Here is a 23,992-nt window from a genome sequence, read left to right as displayed (position 1 = left end):
GACCATTTTGCTGCCTGAGGAGGACCAGCAAATGCCTCCCATTTTCTCTTTGGATAATTTGGGCCAGTCATTACCTCTCAGCCTAACCTACCTCACAGGATTGTTGTGAGGGTAAAAATGGGGAGATCTTTAGTTCCTGGAGGAGAGGCAAAATATAAATATAATAAACAATTCTATACTAGAAAACATAATTGTCTTACATTATGTTCAGAAAGGCCACCCTAGAATGCAAAATGACCATATGTGCATTACCTTACTGTGCGTGCTCATTTACATGCATGTGCAGTAGAGACAAGATGCATCAAGTACCCCACTTGGAAATTTATCTTATAGAGACCCTGGTGAGGGGGTCTGAAGACTAACACCACCTATTATAGCTCATATTAAATGTTCAAAATTTGAAAAACATCCTCTAGCTTCTCATATGCTCCACCCATATGCCTCTATCTTTTGCATGAACATCAACCCAAATAACCTTTATTATCAGAAAAAACGACAAAGAGTGTTGTGGCACCTTAAAGACTAACAGATTTATTTTGGCATAAGCTTTTGTGGACCATAGCCCATCACATGCACAGGGTATTCATGGGGATTTTCAGGTTTATATACAGTACATATGGTGGGGGGTTATATACAGTGAAGTTAGAAGGAAATTAAATGCAGGAAGTATTTAATGAAGGAAATAAAGGAAATTTAATGAAATATTCATTAAATATTTCACAGCTGCACCTGACTGCATTTCCGTAAAAATCAGACAAAAACAACAACCCACTATCAGTATAGATAATGACTCTGCACTCCATGCAGTGATGTCATCACTGATAACAATGTGAATAAAGTGAGCAGTCCAGACTCCTCTAGAACCCTAAAACCTGATCAGGCATACCCATTTCTCCTTCCACTGCTGAAGACACTCCCCACAGGCTCCACTGCTACTCTCTAGCATGGCCTTCCTCAACCTGGTGCTCTTCAGACGTTTTGGACCCCAACTCCCATCAGCCCCAGCCAGCATGGCTGATGGTCTGGAATGCTGGGCTTGCAGTCCAACACATCTGGAGGGCACCAGGTTGGGGGAGACTGTTCTAGAGAGGGTTCACCAATGTTTCCAAGATGAAGGAACTCATTCTAGGATGAGTCATGTGAAGTTGTCAATGTTATGATAAGGCCAGTGATGCTATAAAATATACGTTATGCTATTCTTATGACAGCTGTACTGTGTTGTGCATCTGGGTTTTTTTTCCCTCTTGTCCCTATGTATTTTTTTAATCTCTCACACCAGGTAAAGTTTTGTTGGGGTTCATGATGCTTCTTGAATATAACACTCTTCTGCATTAGGGCTGTTCAGTTCCTCTGTGTAGGCTTCTAAACGTCATGGAATGTAACGCTAGGCGACAAAGAACACACACAAGGAAAGTGCACAGGTGTGTTGTAGCAGTGCGTGCCATGTGCGCAAATTACAACCGCAAACTGTTGTGAAGCTTTGCCCCCTGCCCTGGAAAAATTCCAGCAATATCTGCATAACAACCATGGCGTACTTTGCAGTAACCCATGACGTAATCCATAGTCAGCCACAGTGTCCCGCCCCACTCACAATAAGGATATAATGATAGACTTTATTTACATTGGCATGGTTTTTTAAAATGGTTTCAAATGCAGTAAAAAGATTTTTGTGTGTGCATGAAATAAGACCTGACCTAGAAAGTACATGAATGCTTGTTATTCCTGCTACCCATTATATGGGGCTGGATATGCTACTGCCCAATAACAGCTACACTAAAATTCTGGATTTCCCAATTGTTTTCTATGGGCAGTAATCACTATTCCATGAGGGTTGACCCTCCCAAATGGGGTGGGGCTCAAAAAGAACCAGGAAGTCCCTCCTGCAGACAAGTCTTCACTCAGTATTGATCTCTATGGCCAAATGCTGATCATAGCTGTGACTTACTCATCAGCTTAACATACTGGAAGGTGGTAGCAGACTCATATCGCACAAAATGACTGGGCAAAACGCTTGTCCATTTCTCACAAAAGGAGATCTGGAGATCTGGCGATCTGTTTTCTGCCCACCCCTGTTTTCTGCCCACCATCTGGAGATCTGTTTTCTGCCCACCCCTGTTCCAGGAACTCCAGAGCATGTATTTCATTAAACAACTGTTAACTGTTAAGAAGCTGTTTGCCAATACTTGTGGTCCCTGGCTTGAAATCAACCTTCACCCACCTGCACCACCCAGTTTCCAGCAGAAGGGCAGAAGGGATGTGTGGAGAGGGAGTGGTGTTTGTGGTTATAAAATTGTCATTCTATCATTTGTAAGGAATCTGAGCCTTGGCTAGGGATGTACAAAAGTCACTTAGGTTTTTGATGGGGTGATTCGTGGGGGGGGGGGCGAGGCGCTCTGCACCTCCCCCCGAAATCCTAACCTGGCCAGCTCCGCTCCATGGCAACTCCGTGGATCTGCCGGCCGGGTGCATTCGCAGGCACCGTGTGGAGCCTGCGGACGCAAATGGTGGCGGCTATGGCAGCCGCCATTTGCATTCCTGTTTTTTGGCCGTGATAGGCTACGTAAATATTTATGTAGCCTATCACGGCAAAAAGCCCACACAGGGGCACAAATGGCAGTGGCTACGGCGGCCGCCATTTGAGTTCCCTTTTTTTGCCGTGATAGGCTAATATTTACATAGCCTATCACGGCCTCCACAGGGACGCAAATGGCTAAGATAGGCTAAGTATTTACGTAGCCTATCACGGCAAAAATAGGGAAGTGAATGGCGGCCGCAGATGCGGCAGCCATTCACAAAGCAACGCAAACGGCACCAGGTAAGTGTCCCATTTCGTGCACCTTTCATGGGGTTTTGGGGTGGGGGTCTTCGTTCCGCCCCAGATTTCGGGGGGCTGAATGCACTGGCATTCGGCCTCACTGAGATCCATGGCGGAATTCTCTGACATCCCTAGCCTTGGCTCCTTGACTCTGTTCTCCAAGTGGGCCTCCAAGAAATATAAATGCTAACAAGGTCCCTATACAGAAGGTATGAGCTACAGTGCTTTTTGATCATCGGCTTCCTAGCCACATCAGTTGTTGTTCATTCCATTTTTTTTTAATTTCTGTACTATCTTATTTCCCCCCCCCCAAGTCCTTTTCTTTCTCATCACAACCCTAGCATTTTTGCATTTCATGTGAAAGGGAAACGCATAAGTCCCATTTATTAGGATTATAGATGCCATCAAGTTTTGTAATTCCTTGGCTTGGAATATGAACCTCAGCAACTCCAAGTGCTAGCCCTGAAAGCAATGCAAACTTTATGAACTTGCACATCATAAAGTTTGCATTGTATTTAGGGCTAGCATTCTGAGTTGCTGAGGTTTTCCGACTTGAATTTTAATCTAAGAACTGTTTTCCCTGATGGTTTTGAACTGTTGTTCATAATTGCTGGTCCTAAGCCAAATCAAGCCTCTGGGAGCTTGTCCATCTTTGCTGTGGATAGTAATGGCAGTGAAATAGTTTAATTTACATCGCGGGGAGAGAAAAGAAAAAGAGAGACAGACCAGGAAATGATGTCATCAATGCACAGGCTGAGTACAACAGCCTTTCCCAACCCAGTGTCCTCCAGATGTGTTGGACTACAACTCCCATCACCCCCAGCAAGCAATCATACATCACTGTCATGCCAATCCAAGTAACACAGAAAATCAGAGAACTCCACTGCCCTGAGCAATGTTTAAAAAACATAAGATTTGTTTGCAAACCCACTCAAATTCCTCTTAGCTGGACAGAGAAAACATTGTGACATTAAAAAAAAATGAGCTGTGACATTTGACTTTTTATTGATATCAGGAAAAGTGCAATGCTCTTGAATCTGGGGTTTCACAAAAAAATAAGCTATGCAAAAGAATGCATTTTTGGCTACCAATGCTGCACACAGATCAACCAGCACATAATTACACAACACACAGCTGCCAACGCTGTGATATACATACATCACAACACCCATCACAATGTTTAATACTGCAGTATAAAAATACGTTTGGTTGAATGACAACGTTTACTCTGAAAAGCCACAAGTCGCCTGAGTCACCATTAGGAAAAACAGGACAGCTAGATTATACCTATGACTTGATGTCTATGGTTAAGTAGGTTCTACTTTCAGTCATTAATATTTTAATATTTTTCTGTTTTAAAGCATGTTTAAAATCTTACCTGTGTTTTCACACTAGGGTGAACTTTGTAGCAATTATTTGACTTTTTAGCCACCCGCTGTAAAATACACTGGATATATGACATTTAGGGGATCCGTAGCAACAATACACCAACATGTTTAAAATAGGTAATGAAATATATAAAATGTGACAAATGTTAAGCCCTGGTTCCTGCATAAATTTAAATGTGGCCAAAAAGTCCTCCAATGCTTCCAATGGATGCTCATGTTCTGACTTGGGAAAGTCTCCAGAGAGAGAGGGATCCACAGTTGTAGGATGCTGGATTGACTTACTATCCTAAATTAGTACACAGGGGAAAGAAATTCTAGAAGGCATTCTTGCTAGGCTTTAAAAAACAGGATGATACATGATATATGGTCTCATGGGTATGAGTAAAATTAATTCAGGACCTAAAGCAAAACAGGAGGGGATCAGGTCAAGAATCCTTAAGAGGTACCAATGATAAGCCCAAACCCAAAATGACAGGTACCCCAACATATTGTTCTCAATGTGTTTTGCAATGTGTCTCTTTATTAAGGGAAATTCTTCACTAGCTTCCTAAAGAATTACTCAGATTTACCCAAGGAAGATTTCATTCTGTCCCATTTATGAAGGGATTTGTGAATTTTCTTGTTTTTTAAAAAGAATCAAATGAAATTCTCAGCCATTCCCATTCATATAACATCATGATGCTCAGAGAAGAATTTGAGTGTCATATTTGAAGATTTTAAAAATGTCAGCACATATTTCAATTGTTTCTTCCTTAAAAGGGAAATTATAGCCTTCATATCTTTATAAATATTAACTGAGCTATTGGACATCTTTTCTGTACATAATCCCTTTACGCAACAGATTTGTAAAGAGTAAAGACTAGATTTGGTTCCTTTCGGGAGGGGGAAACTAAATTGCTCTGTGCGCTGCCATCTTGTGGCAGCCTCACATAATGGTCCTTCATTTAAAAAAGAAATAAATATCCAAAGCTAGGGATGTACGGACTATGTAAAATCTGCTCTGTCTATGTTTCGCAGATTGTCAGGCGCCTTTTGTTCTGTCAACTGCCCACAGACGGATGCGAATATTTTTTTTCATCATGCGGAAAAATACGGAAATATGTACGGAAATATTTACATAAGTATTTACATAATTTACCTCGATGTGTAACATTTAGTGTATTATCTCCCATTCCATTCAACATTTCCGTAGCAGAAACGTACATATTTTTCTATGGATTTATATGTGTAAATTTCAGGAAAGTAAAAAGATCATCCGAAAGTCCATGGACTCCGTGCAGCCTGAGGAGGCGCTCCGCAGTGGATTCCGGAGGTCGGTTTCTTAGAAATCTTAGCTCATTTTAATCCATCTCAAATTTCTCCAGCATCCCTACCCAAAGCACACAAAAGATGTGGACATATTTTGGCTCTGTGGATACAAAAATGGATCAAATGAGCTATTTTTTAGAAGACCTTGCATACATAATTCAAAGGATGTAAGTGAATGAATAATGTAAGCTGCATGTACATCTAACATTCACATTATCGATGGTCTTTCAGGCCCCCTTCCAACCCTACTATTCTATGCTATGATTATTTTTGGAAGAAAATAGAGGGCGGGGTGGGGGTGGGGTGCGATCCCAGCAAGAACAGATTAGTGCATGTAAATCTGAAATGTGGCGTGAGTGTTTGGAAAGGATGGCGTTCTTGTATGCCTGGACTTATTCATGCATTTTGATTTTAGGGCTGAAAGCACTGTTGAGGAGGGCAGATATATTTTGTGAAAAACCCACGAAATGTGTGAGTGTTGCTTTGCGTGTGTGTAAAGCTGTTTGTTGCCATTATATTACCTACCTGCTGCAGCTTCTGTGCTATTTTTCCTAGCTAGGATTTTTTCTTCCTTTTTCTTAAAGTTATCCCAGCCATCGGGGAGTGAATGTGATGACACAAGAATGTTATAATAGCCAATTAGATTTGACTGAAAGCTGATTTCACTATGGGAAAACAAAGCCAATTTAGAATGAAAGCAATGCTTCCTCGACTGGTCACATGGGTGATCTTAGTCAATCAGGGGTCACTGAGGGCAAACACAGTCCATTCAGAGTGAGGTGAACACATTCATCCCCTTTTTCTGTAATCCACAACAAATTGTTGAAAGGGTGGGTGCTTTTCTATTCTGTGGATAATGTTAAAGGAAGTCACCCTCTCATTTGAGCTCAACCCTAATCTTTGCATAATTCTCCACATGCAGAACAAAAGAATCCGACTCTAAAAAAAAGCAACCCTAAATGGGAAAAGCTACTCAGTAATTAGCTCAAGCCTCCGTATGAAATGTTTGCCATCAGCCTCTTACAATCTGGAGATGCAAGGCATTTATTTCCTACCGTGGCTAAGGTGGGCAGTAGGTGAAACCAGGGGGAATTCTTAGCAGCTCTTAACAAAGAAAACATATTACTGACACAAATGACTTGAGATTTCCCTGGTGATAAGACCTAGCAAGGTTTTGTCATGCTTAATATTCTTTATTGTCAATTAGATCAGAAAGAACAGATGTCACAGAGCTCAGGTAAGCAGCTGCCACTTCACACCACAGACTGGCTTGGGGTGGGTATGCTGTCATAATCGTCTGAATAGGTCTGGTACTGATCAGTGAGAAGAGGCTGATGAAGCTCATCCCTCTTTCTCCTGGCATGAACTATACACGTGGCACCGGCAAATATAATGGCGACCAGGATCAGTGCGGTTACAATGGCAATCGTTATGATTTCAGTGACTTGGAGAGCCCGAGCTAGAAACAAGCAGAAGAAAGGGCACAGGGTGTTAAAGTCTTGAATGATGAAGATAAAAGGCTGATCTGCTGGATACCCTGCTTTAGAGCAGGGGTGGGCAACTCTGGTGGGTCCAGGGACCAATTCCTCCCCGCAATGCAGAAATTGCTGCTGCACTGCCTTTTTTGCCACTGAAATTTGGCAGTGTAGCAGCTGTAAAAAGCTGCCAGATTCCTTTAGAACAAGGCATGTGGGGAGCACACACCTTATTTCAAGCAAAAGGCTTCCAGGAGCATGATTTTGCTTGAAAACAAGGCCCGCACTCCCCATGTGCCTCGTCATGCAGAATACCCGTTTCTTTGTCAGTGCCATGCTGCCAAATTTCAGTAGCAATCCGCTGCTTTTTTTGCCACCGCTGTCAAATTTCGGTGGCAAATTGCTGCTTTTATTGCTGCTGCTCCCCTACCACAACGTTCCAGCAGCAGGAGAGGACCCTCCAAAAAGGACCTTCCCATGGGCCATATAATGCGGACCCATGGCTTTAGAGATCGCAGGGATTACAAAGTCCCAATCAATTTACTATTTATCGCAGCTATATCCTACTAGAAGTTCCTCTTCTGGAATATGTCCCATGGAGATGCCTGAATTCCACAGCAATAGATTGCACTGGTCTTGCCAGCTCAGGAATTGTGTTATGGGTGATGTCTCCCTAACAATGCCATCCTATGCAGGTTTACTGAGAAGCAAATCCCATTGAGTACAATGTGGCTTACTCCCTTGTAAGTGTGAATAGGATTGCAGCCTAAGAGGCTTAATTCAACTAATTCATCCTGAACTGCTTGCTCTGTAAATCTAAATCAGAACAAGGAAACACCCTTTATTTAGAGACAATCATGAGAAGTGTCAGAACTTGTGCATGTATATACCCCAACTGACTTCTTAGGAAAGAGCCGGACTGGTTGGGACTCTGAATCAGAACTCTCAGCCAGAAATCATTGGCAAACTGAATAAGGGGCAAAGTAACTCTAGTCAATGGATAGTGTATCGTTATGGGCCTGTTCTTCTTTGTTTTGGGGTGCTTGTTTTCTCCATGGACTCCAACGAGCAATTTTTCTTCCCCTGCCCCACCATTTCTTTGTTGATTAATACCAGTCAAGAAGGCAACATAGATTGAAAAACCAGTACTTTTGATGTGCTCCAACTGGCATTTGATGGATACTATCCAAGACAAAGCAACGGTGGAAATGAGAACAACCCTTGGAGTTATTTCACACATAATACATTTGTAAATACTAGTAAGCCAACTGTTGAACCACTTAACCAGAGAAGAAAAAGAGTGTGTTATATATATAAAAAGGAGAGGTCACATAACTTACTTGGCCACTGAACTTCATAACTGTAGCCCAGATTTTCTGGTGCTGTAACAAACATCTCATTGTTGGTCACAGGGGGCCAGAATGGTACCATGTTGTATCGTCTGTTATGTCCAATGGGGGCATTCTCTAGTGGGTATATTGAGATATCTAAAGAAAAAAACGAGTTTGCTCAGTTTCAAGAACCTGATATGGGTAGCTTGATATGGCTCTTCTTCATAGGAACCAGATTCTTATTACTTATGATTGAAGGCCAAGATAAGGTGGGGCTAAACATTTGGACTGACTATCTAGGATCCATTTTATTAATGTGGCTATGGGTAACAACATTAATAAAATGACTCCTAGATGGTCAGTCTTTGAACCAGTATTTAGCTTCACTATCTTAGCCTTCAGGAATAAGTAATAAGAAATTTGTTCCTATGAAGAAGAACCATCCATCCTTTTGTATATATTATGGCTCTCAAAGTTAACGGCAGGGTCAAGGACAGGCTCAGTACAAATGCTATCATCCCATATGTCAAGCAGACATTGGTTCTTGAGGTAGAAGGTCAACACTATAAAAGGAATATGATCACCATGACAACAACCAGGACAAGGATTTGCAAGACAAAAACACACACAGGGCCTTGTTTCTTCAAACGTCCTACCATTAATTAACCCTTTGGTCCCTTGACTGAGGAGCCCCTGTGCATCTTCTACAGAACCTCTGTGGATTGTGTTCTGGAGCATGTTCTAAAATGCATGAGGGATACCAGTGGGATCCATCTGGCCTCACTGTTACCTCACACAAACTGAGAATGCCCTCATGTCTAACACTTTTCATTGCAGGGGAAAAGCAGTAAAGGTGGACAAATAGTTGATCAAGGAAATTTATCACTCATTAATAGTCTTCCCAGATAATCTTCTGAGGATCCCCAAAATGCAATTGAAAAACCATTGCCTTCAAGCCTGCTCTGGAGCTTATGGGCTGTCTCCAGTGTTAGTCCTACTTAGAGGAGTTCCATTGAAATAAATGGGATTTAGACGAACATTTGATACAACCCTATACGCTTCCCTCTCCATTCTTTTGCTCTGCCTTTGCCCAGACCGATAAAGAGACTGCCTACCGCCTGCCATGCCATCTGCTTTTGTTTTGTATTTGTTAAGGGAACATGACATGAACTTATGTGATTTTACTGCAGCAAAACAGGTCGTTGGAACTTGCCTGTGTGGCCACTTGAGTTGCTATGAAAAACCATTGCTGTATGAATTTTAAAGACTACCTGAAAATATGTGCTTTGCTTTTCTCTTTTGGGGGGGCTGTGGGGGATGGGTTATGAATAGCAGTGCCTGGCCTACATTTGTGAAGTTATGAAATGGAAACAAAGAACATCAATACCCGTTATTCTGATCAGCTGACGTGGAAAAATGCCACAAGTTCTTGTGATCCCTTGGTGTGATTTGTCCTGCATCATCAACAAATACGTTTATGGCAGCATTTTATTCTGCTTCCAGAGACAGGAGGAAAAGGATACAGTTGTGCCACGGAGCTCTGAGCCTGGCTGTGCTGCTGCACTGGGATTATGGCCTTGGTAGGGAGCTGGCCAATTTATCTCAGGCACTGTACTGGGTGAGAATCAGGTCAATGCGTTGCAGTGGGTAAATCATTTTCTTTGATTCGATTGTGGGGAAATAGCATAAGCCAAAACATCTCACCAGGATTATGCCTCCTCAGCCATTCATCAAAGAGAGCATCGGTAAAGGTGTGCAGGAGGACAAAAACAGGATCATTTGGGGACAAGTAGGTTTGCCCTCCAGTGCCATTCAAAAACAGATGGGCCAGGTTGTGGAGACTGCGTACCGCTGGGTCGTACTTTCCTGAGGGATTGCTATAGCCTGAGCATAAAAAGAAAGAAGAGGCACAGGTTGGAGTCAGTAGTGGAAATCTTCTTCCACAGCACCATTTCCAGCTGGATATAATTTGGTATGGCATGATGTCAGGCAGCTCTCTTGACTTATTTAAGGAAATCACATAGCTTCTCCCATTAATTGACTCCTTAAATCAGGGATGGGGAACCTCTGATCTGCAGGCCTAATCTGGCCCATGAAAGTCTCCCATCTGGCCCTTAGAGGCTTGGGCTCCTTCTGTGGGACTTACCCACTCCCCTCCCCAAGCCACACCACCAGAACTGGAGGCTAGTGGGGCCTTGGGAAGGAAGTGGGGAGAGGAACCCCCTTGTAATCCCTGATCTGTCATCTTTGATCCCCTGCATGCTGCTTTCCTTCCTCCCCCCGCCAATGGGGACCCTGGAGATCCAATGATGGGATGGGGTCTCACCCATGATATCACTGGTAGGGGCTTCCCCCTGATATCATCTGGCCTGTGGAAGGGTCTGGGGGCACAAGCCAGCCCACAGAGGAAATATGGTTCCTCATCCGTGCCTTAAACATATGACTGCTATTTCCCAGGGGAAGTCAATTTTGAGATTCAGTGAATCCTAGTAATCTGATAACGAAAGATGAATAAGAAGTGTTTTGCTTGTTCATGTATTTGCTGTGCAAGCAAAGTGAGGTGTCTCTTCCTTTGAGCTTCATTCCTGCAGTGATACCATGCCCCAAGGTGTTGTACGTCTTGAATATCTCTGTCCAATTAATCTTGCTGCTCCTTATTCCTAGAACTCCATCTTTAGAAATGTATCTCTGGGGTGCAGAACCCTCAGTGTGCAGGTTCTATCTGGGTCTCTGGGGTCCCCAATTCAGCCCATGGCACCTCCTGGGGTTCCTGCAAGGGGATGGGCCTTGGAATTCTCTTCTCTCCTCTTCCCAATGGCCAGGGGGCAGGGTGATGAACATCTGTGGGTGTGGCTATGCCCATTGACATCATCTGGCCTGCATAGTGTCTGGTGGGGGGCAATCTGGGCACCCACCCAAATAATGTTCTGTATCCCTGATATAGTTGGTGCCTGACTCTCTTTTTAGAGCCCTACCACAAAATACTCATCCCAAACTGTACCCCCAAACGCCACCAAGCCCAATCACGAGTAAATGCCTTTGCACCCATCCCTTACTGCCCTTGACTTACCCACCCTTCTCCTCCATCTGCTGTCTACCCCACTGCCAACGTTTAAATGGTCAGTGCTTTCAGGGCAGGGACCGGTCGTTTTGTTTGTGAAGCCTTGTAAAGCACCATGCATGTCAATGCTTGTAAGTAACTGTGTAAGAAAGTAAAAAAATGAAATACCAACTGTATTTCACTATCAGCTATTGCCAGATTGTGAGGTTCAGGAACCAAAGAAAGCGACGCAGATACCCACATGCACTGCAGAGTTCTATGGAAATGCAATGTCCTGAAAAGGCAATAACCGCGATAAAGAACTGTTTGTGTGCTCCTGGTATCCACACCATCAGAGCAGTGGCTGAAGTTCTGGGATCTCCCTTCCTTCCTTCCTTCCTTCCAGATATTGCGCCTCACACCATAATATGTGGTTGGATCCAACTCGATCTGCTGATCTCACTCTCTTACTAGCTAGGGATTATTAGCTTGTAAGATAAAATTAGCTTTGCTCGCTTTAGGATCACAGTAAAGATGAAGTTTCTTCAAGAGAAAATTGACTTTGATTTGCATCCCACATTTGGGCTATTAGTGGGAATTATCAGGGGGTCATGCACATAATGGCTATTCTTGTGCTGATATATTGCTATGTTACTGAAAGGCCATCCTAAATGGTGTTTTATCTGCTTTCTTTTCTTTATACTTGTGAGCTGTCGGGAAAACAGTAAATAATAATGTACATAAGGGGTGGGGGGCTCCGTGATAGCTCCCCACCTGCCCTGCGGAAGCTCCTCCTCTTCTCCAAAGCCCCCACTCCTTCCATAAGAGGCTATATCAGTGGAGGCTGTTGGGTTTCAGTCAGAATCTGCTCTGGGTTTCAGTCAGAACTCTAAAGGAGCTATCCAAGGTGCTGAACCTATTTGGGGGATTGAGTTCAGTACCTTGGATAACTCTTTTAAAGTTCTGAATGAAACCCAGACCAGATTCACAGCCCCACTGACATTGGAGCCACAAGCCACCAGTGGCCTCTATGCATCCCTTGGGAAAGGTGAGAGGCATGCGGAGTTGGCTCCTTTGGGATTCACCACTTCAAGGCACTCCAGGCACCATGAAACTGTTAGGGGTGTTTCTGAGTGCAGGGAGTGAAATAGCAGTTCAGATTCTGAAGGAGAACCACCAGACATGGGGGAGGCTAGTCCGGACATGACTGGGCTGGCTTCTCAGGTTACAAACACCCAGCTGGCTGAGGATGAGGGTTCCTCTCCACACACCCCTGTGAGAGACAGCGAACAGAAGGAGGTGGGGTGTGGAGAATCTGATCTAATAGACGCCAGGCGCAGATGCAGATCAAAGAGGGAGAAGGCAGGGGTGGAACTTAGATGGTCTACCCAATTGGTCTTGCATGAGAAGCTGCACTCAGAGACCTCACGAGACAGAGGGTTAAGGTAGCCTTGTGAGTCCACTTTCCTCTTCAAATGGCAGGCAACTCTCTTAACTACCTTTTGAATTTCCCTGAAGGCATTCCTTTGTATACTGAAAGTCACTGAGAATTTGCATCTGCTTGACCCTGTGTAGTAATGGATTAAAAGCTGTAGACTGAAGCCTCTCGTCTGAGTTTGTCTTTGGCACTGAAATAAAGTGGGGGCTAAAGGAACCCTGACAGCTACTGGTTCCTGAAGGCTCCCTGTGCCCCCACCTTTCCTGTTGGGAAAGGTGAGAGGCTCGCGGGAATGGGGCCGGCTTCCTTGGCAGCCGCTGCTTCAAGGCACCCGGACAGCCTGAAGTGGCAGTCCCTGAAGGAAGGAACAGCTCCAGCACTGTGTGTATGTGTGTGGTGGGGAGAGAATGAGGTGCATGTGATGATGTGTGAAACTAAAGTACGGAATGCCAAAAACTTTGTTGGTGGTGGTGCTATTAGGCAATTCTTTTTATGGTGGATCAGTATATCAGGATGAAAAGTGCTCTTTGCTGTAAACCAATATTTAGCCATGGAAAATATTATTTGTCAATGATGACAAGACATCATATTTTCCTATCTGGGGAAAAATGATACAGTAGGTGATTCATGGTTTTTCTCTCCTTTTTAAAACAAAGGGCATCCTTTCTCAGCTATTGCAGTTTGGGAAAACCTGGTGAATAATATAAGGGTATCCCATCGCATGCTATTTGTTTCCAGACCTTGGATTCCTCACATAATTATGGAGCTGAAGAAGAAAAAATGTGATTTCCGAAATGTCTGTCTGTCTGTCTGTCTGTCTTTCTTTCTTTCTTTCTTTCTTTCTTTCTTTCTTTCTTTCTTTCTTTCTGCAAAAGGCTTTGACCTGTTTTGTTCAATACAAACTCTATGAGCACAACGGATATCGTTCCTCTGTTTCCAGACCTTTTGTCCGAGAGTTACTTGCCTTCCAGTGTATTACGAAAACTGTCCGTTGAATTTGAATAGAAGGGAGGCGTATCAAATAATCCGACTTCTAAGCAAAGAGCAACATCCTGTGGCTCAGGGAGGCGCTGCACCATTGGCCGGGCAACATTTCCAGCAGGGTTTCGTCTGATTGGACCACCTTCTGTGCCTGGCACATGAATGAGGGGAAAAAAGAAGAGGGCAAAAGTTTAATGTGTTACAGGGATTATTACAAAATCTAGGAAATACAATGATGAGCCAGACTTAGGCAAAACAGCAGTGTCTTTAGATTTTAGGTAAGGCCACTCTGCATTATCCCTGTGTACCACAAGAGCACTTTGGCTATTGTAAGTGATTTTTAGTTGCCAGGGCATCAGATCCCAGACATACATGTGAGGGCCATAGCTTTGCTGCCTTGGGAATAGTTATACTGGAATGAGGTAGGGGGGATAACTATGCAATTAAAACTCATTGCTAGGTATAAGGTTGAAACCTATTGCCTTGAAGTGCCAATAGACCGACCTGTGAGGCAGGAAGGCCCCTGCTCAGATCTTGCTTCTGCTGTGAACCCAGTAGGTGGCCTCAGACTGCAATTCTGTACACCCTTACCTGTCAGTAAGTCTCATGGAATTCAGTGGGACTTACTTTTGAGTAGACATGGATAGGCTTGCACTGCCTGGCAAGCTATCATCTTCTTTCCGCAGTACAGCAATAATAATATTAACCTAGTTTACTGTGTTGTGGTAAGGATTGCTATGGCATTATTTAAGTGATTTGAGCAGTGGAGACTGGTGTCTCTGATCTCAGTAGGGCAGTGGATCTGCTCTGGGTTTCAGTCAGAACCAGTCAGAACTCTAAAGGAGCTATCCAAGGTTCTTCTGCACCTCGGATAGTTCCTTTAGAGTTCTAACTGGTTCTGACTGAAACCTGGAGCAGATTCACCATCCCACTGACATCAGAGATAACAGCGTCCGCTTAGACTCTCTATTTATCCCTCCCTGCTACTTCCGAGTTCTCTTTCAGAACCAGGAAGAGTCAGAAGTCTTTGATCATTCTGGAAGGGTTGGGCGCAAGATGGCAAAGGATCCACCAGCTACGTTACTGTACAATATGGATGGTGTGTTTGTGCTTTTCTTCTTTCTTTCGGTGCAGCCAAATGGCAGAAGGTCTGCTGTTCCTGCTTGCAGAAATGGACTGGGATAGGGGAACTGGCAACCCACCAAAGTGAGTGCAGCCCATGTGCCATATACAGTACCCTTCTCTTTTGCTGGTGGGTTAAGGAGTTCTCAAACACCTGGCTGGTGACATTACATGGCTGGTGGGCTCAATCCTCCTTGATGGGTTACGAAAGTAGTGCAGGCCTTGACTTCCATACCTGGTGAATCCTTGGGGTGCAAAGAGCAAGCCCTTATATTGCTTTCATCAGGGATACTTGGAGCAAGACTCACTTGCCCAAATCCTAGTTTTTGCACCGCAGTTAGAAATCTGTGAGACAGCTGGACTTTCCTCAGGTCTCCAAAGCTGAGACGTTTCACATGCTACCTGACCGGTCTTGATTAATTATAAAAGAGCTTTCCCATCCTCGAACGCTCTGAAAATAACATGTAACATCTTCTTTTTGAGATTAAGATAAGGGTGATGGCAGGTAGATTTTATATCAAAGCCAAGCAGAATCTGTAAAATGGCCTGGAATCTGCTAAAGTTCTGTGAGAAAGTGGCCTAGCAACAGCTAAGTAGAAGAATCTAGGCTTACTGTTGCAAATGGTTCCCAGAGTATCGTAGTCGTCAATATCCTCACACAAAACACGCCATTGAGAGAAGATAGAGTTTTGGCTTATAAGAGAGGCATCAAAGTTGCTTCTAGCTCCCATTAGATCATCTGTGCAGATATCACAGGTGTTTCTACCTGTTGCAAAGTTCCAGTAGGGAAGTGCAAAAGAAGAATCCTGGAGCATATCCTGTTGAAGAGAAGACCGGATTAATGGTGAGCTACATTGTGTTGAAGTTGCAGACATAACCAGCTGAGATTCTGAGATGGTTAAAACATTACCACAATGGTAGGCTAGCAGTTCTCTTTTACTTCTTTCTATGCTACTCTGGTAAATTTTGAATATGTGGCCAATAATATGGTTCCTTCCCACCAAAATATTGGACATTTCCCTGTTCCCGTCCCTATTATTTTTTCCATAAATGGGAAGCTGCCTTATAAACTGCTTTGATTTTTTTTTTAAAAAAATGAAAAGCAATATAGAAATTTCCTAAAATAAACCAATAGTCAGGACATTGGTCCATCTAGCTCAGTAGTGTCTACACCAGGGGTTGGCAGAAAGTAGATCTCCAGATGTTTTGGACTTCAATTCCTAGCATTCTTGACCATTGGCCATGCTAGCAGAGCCTTCTGGGTGTTTATGTCCAAAACTGGAGATCTACCTTCCACCAACCCCTCATCTACACTAACTGGCTATGGTTCTTTTCCAGCTATACTTGGAGATGCCAGGGACTGAACTTGGGACCTTATGCATGCAAATATCCACTGTTTTCTGCATCCCACAACTCTGCGAGACAACATGCCACCTATATTTCATTATAGTGATTATGTGCAAGCTTCCCATTGACTTCAGTAGAACTATATTCAGGGATGGGTGATTCACACATGTATGTACATCACTTGCTTTCTCATTCCTTGACCATCCACCCAACACTAGATGACTTGTAGCTAACTCTACTGAGAAGAATTATGTTTGAGTGGACACTGGATGATAAGAAAGTCCTGTTTGTGATGATTAATCTGTAATAGTTCATTAATACATGCAAATCATTGCTTGATGCTTCGGTCATCAAGATGTGTGTGTGTGCTAACCCATGGAGAACTTTCAATGGACTAAGAGGATGGATGAAAACCTGAGAGTGTGGTGGTACATAGAAGGATAGAGAAGGAGAGGAATAGTGAAGGGAAAAATGATACGTTGAGGGCAACATTAGGAAAACCCATAAGGAAAAGAGCAGTTTAGAAAAGAGACGATTGAATCATGTGAACTGTCTGACAGGTAGCTTTCAATAAGGGCCTACTAAGCGTTACAAGAGACATGGATCTACTGCTGCTCTGTGTCTCTTCCCTTCCCTTCTCAGTAATGTCATGATTTGCACAATGAATGGCATGAAAACTCTGTATTGTGCCTTTCCCTGGCCTACCAGGGAATAATCTGAGGTGGGTGGGGGCAGGGAAAGGTACAGCATGGTGATGACACATTCCAGGTTGTGTCAAAGTAGATATTGCAGGGAAGAGAACGGGCAGCAGCAGTTCCATGTCTCTTGTTATGCCTGGTTGGACCCTATGTCTAATCAGATACCTGTGTCAAATAGAGGACTGTCCTCTGCCAGCTCTTAAAAAGAAAGAACTATCCTCAATAAGTAGGATACATGGCCACCATACATAGCCTATGGAAAGGAAGTCCCTAAATTGAAAATTAAACTGAACTTGTTCAAAAGCCTGGCCTTGAACTGAAATTATTTGAAGTTGCATCAAGGCTTGCAGTTGGAATGTTGACTCAGAGGGAGACGTTTGAAAACCTCTCCATTCTTGATGGGCTTTTCTATACGAGGCTGTTAATCCGCTGTATCTACTTTCAGTTTTGTCACAGAATTGGGATCCGAGCACTGCATGATGAGTGTTTCCTTTCCTGCCTTTCTGCTACATAACCTCTTGGTGGCACTGTAGGATAGTGGAATAGTGCAAATACACAAGAGAAAATCCCACATTCCTTCACTTTCACAATTACATGCCACATTTTCCATGCTCTAAAAAACAAACAAACAAACAAACAAACACCCCCCACCAAGAGTGCTCTTCAAAAACAGAGGTGAAACTGGAGGGTCACGTTGTCATCTAAAGAGCCCATAAACTATTGGGAGTGGGAAATGACACATGCACACTAAATGCTTTGTGTAGAAATGCTTCACCTTGACAGCATAGGATGCAAATAACAGAAATTTTACCTGAATGTCTCTCTCCAGCTGTAGTAGATGGTATCTATGCCAGGTGAGAAATGCTGGCCCTTCATGGGAGAAATCTATTCCACCAAAACTCTGCTGGCCTGGTCCAAGGAATGTTTTTCTGACAGAGTAATAATGGGACCACACAAAGTAATTATAAATGGTCACATTCTCAAATCGTGGTGTATTGCCACCAGGGCCCATTATCTCTTCACGTCTCCTTGTGGCAATCACAATGTCAGGGTGCACAGTATTCTTGGCTTGCTGCAAGACCCTTAGAAACCGATTCCTTTCCTCATTACTCAGATCCAGAAGGTTTCTTCTGACTAAAAATTGAAAAAAAATAAGGAGTACTAAGGAATGAAAATAAGTGTAAATATAAGATTGATGTTCCACACATCGTATCAATTAACTATTTCAAAAGGAATATCAAGGTCAATGATATCCAAGCATTCAAATTCAGAATTTGGCTTCTGCCAAGGTATATGATTGTTGTCAATATCATGCCTATGTCTAGATCTTGAGGCCTGGGTCTCACTGTTTTGAGTATTACTGGCATTACAAACCTCACATTCACATTACAGCTGGGTTGGGCAACATGTGGCTCCCTGCAGCCCCCCAGTATGGCCCCCACCAACCCTGGAAATTCAGGGAAACCCTCAAAATCACACACACACACATACACAGGCCGCTGGAGTTGCCACACACTCCCCAAAGGGCCAAATTATCTTGTTTGCAAGCTAACTTTGACCCTATTGGTGCTCCATAGCAGCATCGGATACCATTTTTACCCACCCACCCCTGCTTTCAGCACCCACGAGGGGGGGAGTGTCTGGGGTGGGGGGCAAAGTGGCACTTGGACCTCCTAAAGTTGCCCACCCCTGCATTACAGGCTGAAAGCCATTCTGACACTAGGGTAGTCCGTGGTAAAACTAAAACCTGGATGGTGGTGAAAGGTAAAACCCTCTATTCTGCTTCTAGGCTCAGAACTTTAAGAAAGTTAAACAACCTTTTAAAAAAGAGTAAGTTGAGAATTCAGAACTGGGATGTTTGCATTTCTTCTTGTTAGCCCATCCATCTGTTATTAAACCATTAAAAAAAACAAACGGTGATGAAACAGCAGGGATCTCTTACCTGATGAGCCCATTATCAGTCATGTCAATGTTATTGATAAACTCCAGAATGAGAAGATACAGGAGACATTTAATAATAAACTGCTTAGGTGTCTTTTTATCCACATTTTCCATAGAGACCAGCACCCATATAAGACCCAGAGAACTCTACAGTCCCCTTCAGGGGATTGTCTAACTCAACAATCAACACATAAGTACATCTAATTCCGCATGTGTTGATGGGGTCTTCTTCAGCCAGGAATTCTCCCCAGCTGTTCTACAAGTTTAGCAGGGGAATTGTGTGGGGAGAGCGGGCTGTGTAGTCGGCTTGCCACTTCTCACAGTACTGCTGTGCAGAGTTTATTATTTATTTATTTATTTCATTTCTATACCGCCCAATAGCCAAAGCTCTCTGGGCGGTTCACAAAAATTAAAACCAAACAACGCACAATAAAACAACTTAAAATATATAGAACATTAAAACCACAATATAACAATACAACCACAATAAAACCTAGCAGCAGTGCAGGAGTTTAAAATACAGAGTTGTATCCACTAAAACAGCACCAGAGCGCAATAAAGTAGATTGAGTGTCGACCTTGGCCAGATTGACCCAGATTCAAATCCCCACTCGGACATGAAGCTGTCTGGGCCAGTCACCATATCTCAACCTAACCTATCCCTCAGGGTTGCTGTGAGGATAAAATGGTGGATGGAGAACCATGGAGAGTTCCCTGGAGGAAGGTGGGAGATAAATATAATGAGGAAGGAAGCTTTTTTTTCCACTTTCCATATTTCTGGTAATGCACTGAGTTGACAAGCAAAGAGCATCGAAATCTGCTGTGTGGACACGCCTGGAACAGGCCATTTTCACATATCTTGATCCCTAAAATCAGTGGTCACATGTGTGTAAGAGGTACCAAGATGAATAACAACTTGCAATTAGGAGGTACCAAAATGAAGAACCACTTGTAATTCCACTGGCCTCAGGTATACTCTCACAGGATAAGTAAATCAGCCCTATTTACAAATTCCAATCTGCTTGTAATCTTATGTATTACAATAATACCCTCTTTAATTGTCTCTTTTGTACACTGAAGGGCCCCTATTTTGCTTCTGCAGCCTTTCCTCAGTGCCTCCCTGATCCTTTTTGCTGACCTTCTCTGAATGTCTTCTTTTAAAGAAGTGAACAAACCAGCTTACAGAACTCAGTATGTGGATGATGCACCATTGATTTTACATAGCATCACTCTGATGATTTCTGAACGATTTTCTGTGTCTTTTCTAGCAATCACTAGCATTTTGTTTCCCTTTCTGGTATCTGCTGTATATTGAGAAAATCATCCACATTGACACCAAGATCTCATTCTATATCTGTTATCATTTAACAAACAATTTTAATAACTCAGGGCAGTTTCCAATGCTGCCGCTCTGCTTACGCCATTGATTAGGGATGTCGGAAATCTGCAATGGAAACAAATGAGTTCAGATTGTCATAAATCTGACCTGCAGATTCAGCAGTGGACTGATTTCCCCCCTTGTTGCTCAGATTCCACAGACTTGCAGACCAATTTTCTAACTTTCCCCAATTCTGCACAAATTTTGTTGTCGAAAAATATGCATTTTTTTTTTTTTTTTAAAAACAGCCACAAATGCATATTTCCCCCATAGGCTAAAGTGTGAAAATGTGCATTCCCAGCAGAATTTGTATATTTTTGCAAGTGCAAAAATGTGCACTTGCGCTAATTCACTTCTGCACAAATTTGGAAACAAAAATTTCCAATTTTGTTGATGGGTGGACAATGGAAAGAAAGGTACCTGACAATCCATGAAACACAGACAGAATAGATTTTACATGATCCGTACTTCCCTACCATTGATAGCATAAGTGACCTCTCTAGCACAATGCCAATAGCATATACTGAAGTTATGGGTTTCCCCCAAAACCCCATTGTTCCAACACACACTATTGCATTGTGCTAGAGGTTGCTTATGCTAGTGCTACATCAGTGGTGCAAGTGGAGCAGCAGTCTTGGATACTTCCCCCCGTATTCTTAAAAAATGTTGAACTCTGTCCCTGCACCCTCTTACTTTCCAACTTAGTGCAAATCATCAGTGCGCAAATGAATAGGTATCTTCACATCTATGTAGCCTGCAGCTGGACATTTGGATTTGGGAACTGGGATGCTAATACCATATAAGCATTAGAACTTAGAAGGACAAGGGAACAGGACATCTCTGGCTCCCTGCATAAGGAACTCCATTACAATATGGCATCATCTCAATCGTATCGATCACCTTTCCCCACGGCCCAGGATAGAATGATGTTAAAATAGGGCCATTGCCAGGCCTACAAATTCAAAGTGAACTCAGAAGCAATGACTTTGACCCTATATTACCAGCCCAGTCATTATAATATATACTTTTCCAAAAGGTGATTTATTTATACTTTATTTGTTTAAAATATATTTTTCTTTACGATTTAGAGACTCAAAGCTTCTGCTATCAAAATATATGTAAGGGTATATGTCAACACATTTGAAATTCCATGTTATTTGGCTTGCAAGTTCACAGAAGTTCTGGAAACTGAATCATTATGGATAATGCATTTTCAGTGAAAGATAAATATTAACTATTAGAAATACTGAAATCATCCTACAAAGGAGGAGGCAGCTTTGTGCTAAAAGGCATAACAGAAGTATGAATATGGTCTCTTTATTGTCATTGTCTTTACCTATTGGAGTCTGCTGGTCGCATGCAGGTCCACTCCAGCCAGGTCGACAGGACCCACAGTTGTATCCATAGAAGTTTCTGTTGCACTGGCAGGTTTGGTTGAAGAAGCGTAGAGGCCACTGCTCACGGTCATCCCTACCATCATGCATGTACTGGGGTCCATGGGGTCGTGAATCTGCCATCACTTGTATACACTGACCCCTTCCAGAAGACCATCCACAGCGGTCCGAACCAGGAATCACCACTGGAGACAGGTCAGGACAACATTCACCTTGTGTCAGTGCGTCCACTGTGGCACACTGCCGGGGGAATTGAGCACTCATTGCTCTGAACAGGGTGAAGAGAAGCAGCATGGACAGATGCATAATAAAAGTCCAGATTCAACAAAAACAAGGATCTGATGTTGTGTCCTTTCTTGTGAGCCAGTAGTCAGAAAGCTCACTTATTTTCCGTCTAGTGATGCAAACTCTAAAATGGAAGAATAAGAAAGGAGGAGGAAATTAAAATGCTGCAGAAAATGCCATAAGATATTGCTTCACCTATGGAAATGAACACTGTCTGCTTCAGATCTGTTTTCCATGTGTTTTCAGTATAGTTTAATGCAATCATCATCTTCATCAACATCAACAATTGCAGTGTCAGTTTTTAGAACATCTAGAACAGGTCCGATCTCAGTGGACACACAGACTTAAGTACAGGACCTGAGACACCAGGAAGATGCAAACTCATTGACAGCAAGTTGAAAAGAAACCATTACACTAAATTACTTAATTATAAAGACCTTTGTCTGAGAAGGCAGAGATTCTGCATATATGAGTACATTTTAATCCAGATATTTCTGTCCTGAGACCACCTGCTACATCCCTTACTGCAACACAAACAATCACAATTACATTTATGTATGATCTCCCATTTATAGTTTCCCAGGACATCAAGGAAGGAAACTTTCCATGCACTAATGATCACAGACGTCCTGTCAGCCATTTGCTTGCGATACATCATTAGACTTTCCTGCTCGAGTAGATGTATCACCAAATTGCCCCTAATCCCCGAATTGAAACCATTGCATGCATTAGCATTTTATCATCCTTATTTTCTGTTAGAACTGAAAATTTCTAATACTTTTTTTAAAAGAAGATCTCCGTCTTGTACCTTATTTATTTGTTTATATTTTTGCTGAATTCTTGAGCGCTTCTTGGCTGGTTGTTCTTTTAGTTCCAGTTTTTTACTGTTGCTCCAGCCCTGAACCAAGCAGTGCTAATTTGTTTTGGGTTTCTGTCTGCTTTCTAATCCTGGCCTTGCCAACAATTTGGTTTGGCGGGACCCCCTCCCTCCTCCGAATCCCTTTCTCGTTCAGTGAGTTTCCCTGGATAAGTACTCCTACAGCACATGATCCTTTTCATGCTGATCTCCTTGTGATTCTACAAATTTTAGAAAAGGTCAGAGGTACGTAATTGAAATGGAAAACAGAGAACCCAAAACTGAAGAAGCTCTTTATTCTTTATGCAAAGGGAAGCCTACAAGGAGATTGCAGGGAAGGAAATGGAGCAAAGGTGTATCGCCACAGAACAGAGAATCCTTCATTGTTGTTGTTGTTGTTATTATATTTATATCCCACCTTTTCCCCAGTACTGGGACTCAAGGCGGCCTTACAACGTTAAAACTGCTACAATTAAAACCTATAAATAGAAATATAAATACAACTGTATTAAAGTTAAAAATATAATTAAATCATCAATATTAAAATTGTAAAGATATTAAAACATTAAAAGACAACCAGAACAACAAAAATGGTATCCATACGTCGCATTTTCCCAGGACCAGACTAGTTATCCCCAAAGGCCTGCTGGAACAAAAAAGTTTTTGCATGCCTGCGAAAACATATCAAGGAGGGTGCCACTCTCGCCTCCCTGGGAAGGGAGTTCCAGAGACTTGGGGCAGCCACCGAGAAGGCCCTCTCCCGCGTTCCCACCAGGCGTGCCTGTGATGATGGTGGGATGGCGAGAAGGGCTTCCCCTGAAGGGCACGAGTAGGCTCGTAAGGGAGAATACGGTCTTTCAGATAACCTGGACCCGAGCCGTATAGGGCTTTATAGGACATAACCAGCACTTTGAATTGTGCCCGGAAACAGACTGGGAGCCAGTGAAGCTGTTTTAACAGGGGAGTTGTATGCTCCCTGCAACCAGCCCCAGTCAGCAGTCTGGCTGGTTCTTTGAACCAGCTGAAGTTTCCGAACACTCTTCTGAGGCAGTCCCACGTAGAGCGCGTTACAGTAATCCAAATGGGATGTAACTAAGGCGTGTGTCACTGTGGCCAAGTCAGACATTCTTTGTTGAAATAAAGAGCTCCAATTTCACACAAGGAGTACCACACCAATGTCAACTTCTTTGTGCTGA

The 23,992-nt window shown here is 43.0% G+C and overlaps 1 protein-coding gene across 1 annotated transcript; it reads right to left on the bottom strand.

Annotated features, from left to right (window-relative positions):
- Positions 1-6,764: 6,764 nt before the first annotated feature.
- Positions 6,765-21,961, bottom strand: TYRP1 (tyrosinase related protein 1). Its single transcript, XM_084832129.1, has 7 exons — positions 21,598-21,961; positions 17,755-18,077; positions 15,512-15,716; positions 13,760-13,927; positions 10,022-10,201; positions 8,327-8,473; positions 6,765-6,970 (listed from the first exon to the last, which is right to left on the bottom strand). The coding sequence occupies exons 1-7, from the start codon at positions 21,959-21,961 to the stop codon at positions 6,765-6,767; spliced, it is 1,593 nt and encodes a 530-aa protein (XP_084688255.1).
- Positions 21,962-23,992: the final 2,031 nt, after the last annotated feature.

This window comes from Heloderma suspectum, chromosome 2 (assembly GCF_057233095.1).
Source record: "Heloderma suspectum isolate Gila_16-S chromosome 2, 16-S_ref, whole genome shotgun sequence".
NCBI lineage: Eukaryota > Metazoa > Chordata > Lepidosauria > Squamata > Helodermatidae > Heloderma > Heloderma suspectum.
This window is presented reverse-complemented; position numbering and strand designations above follow the sequence as displayed.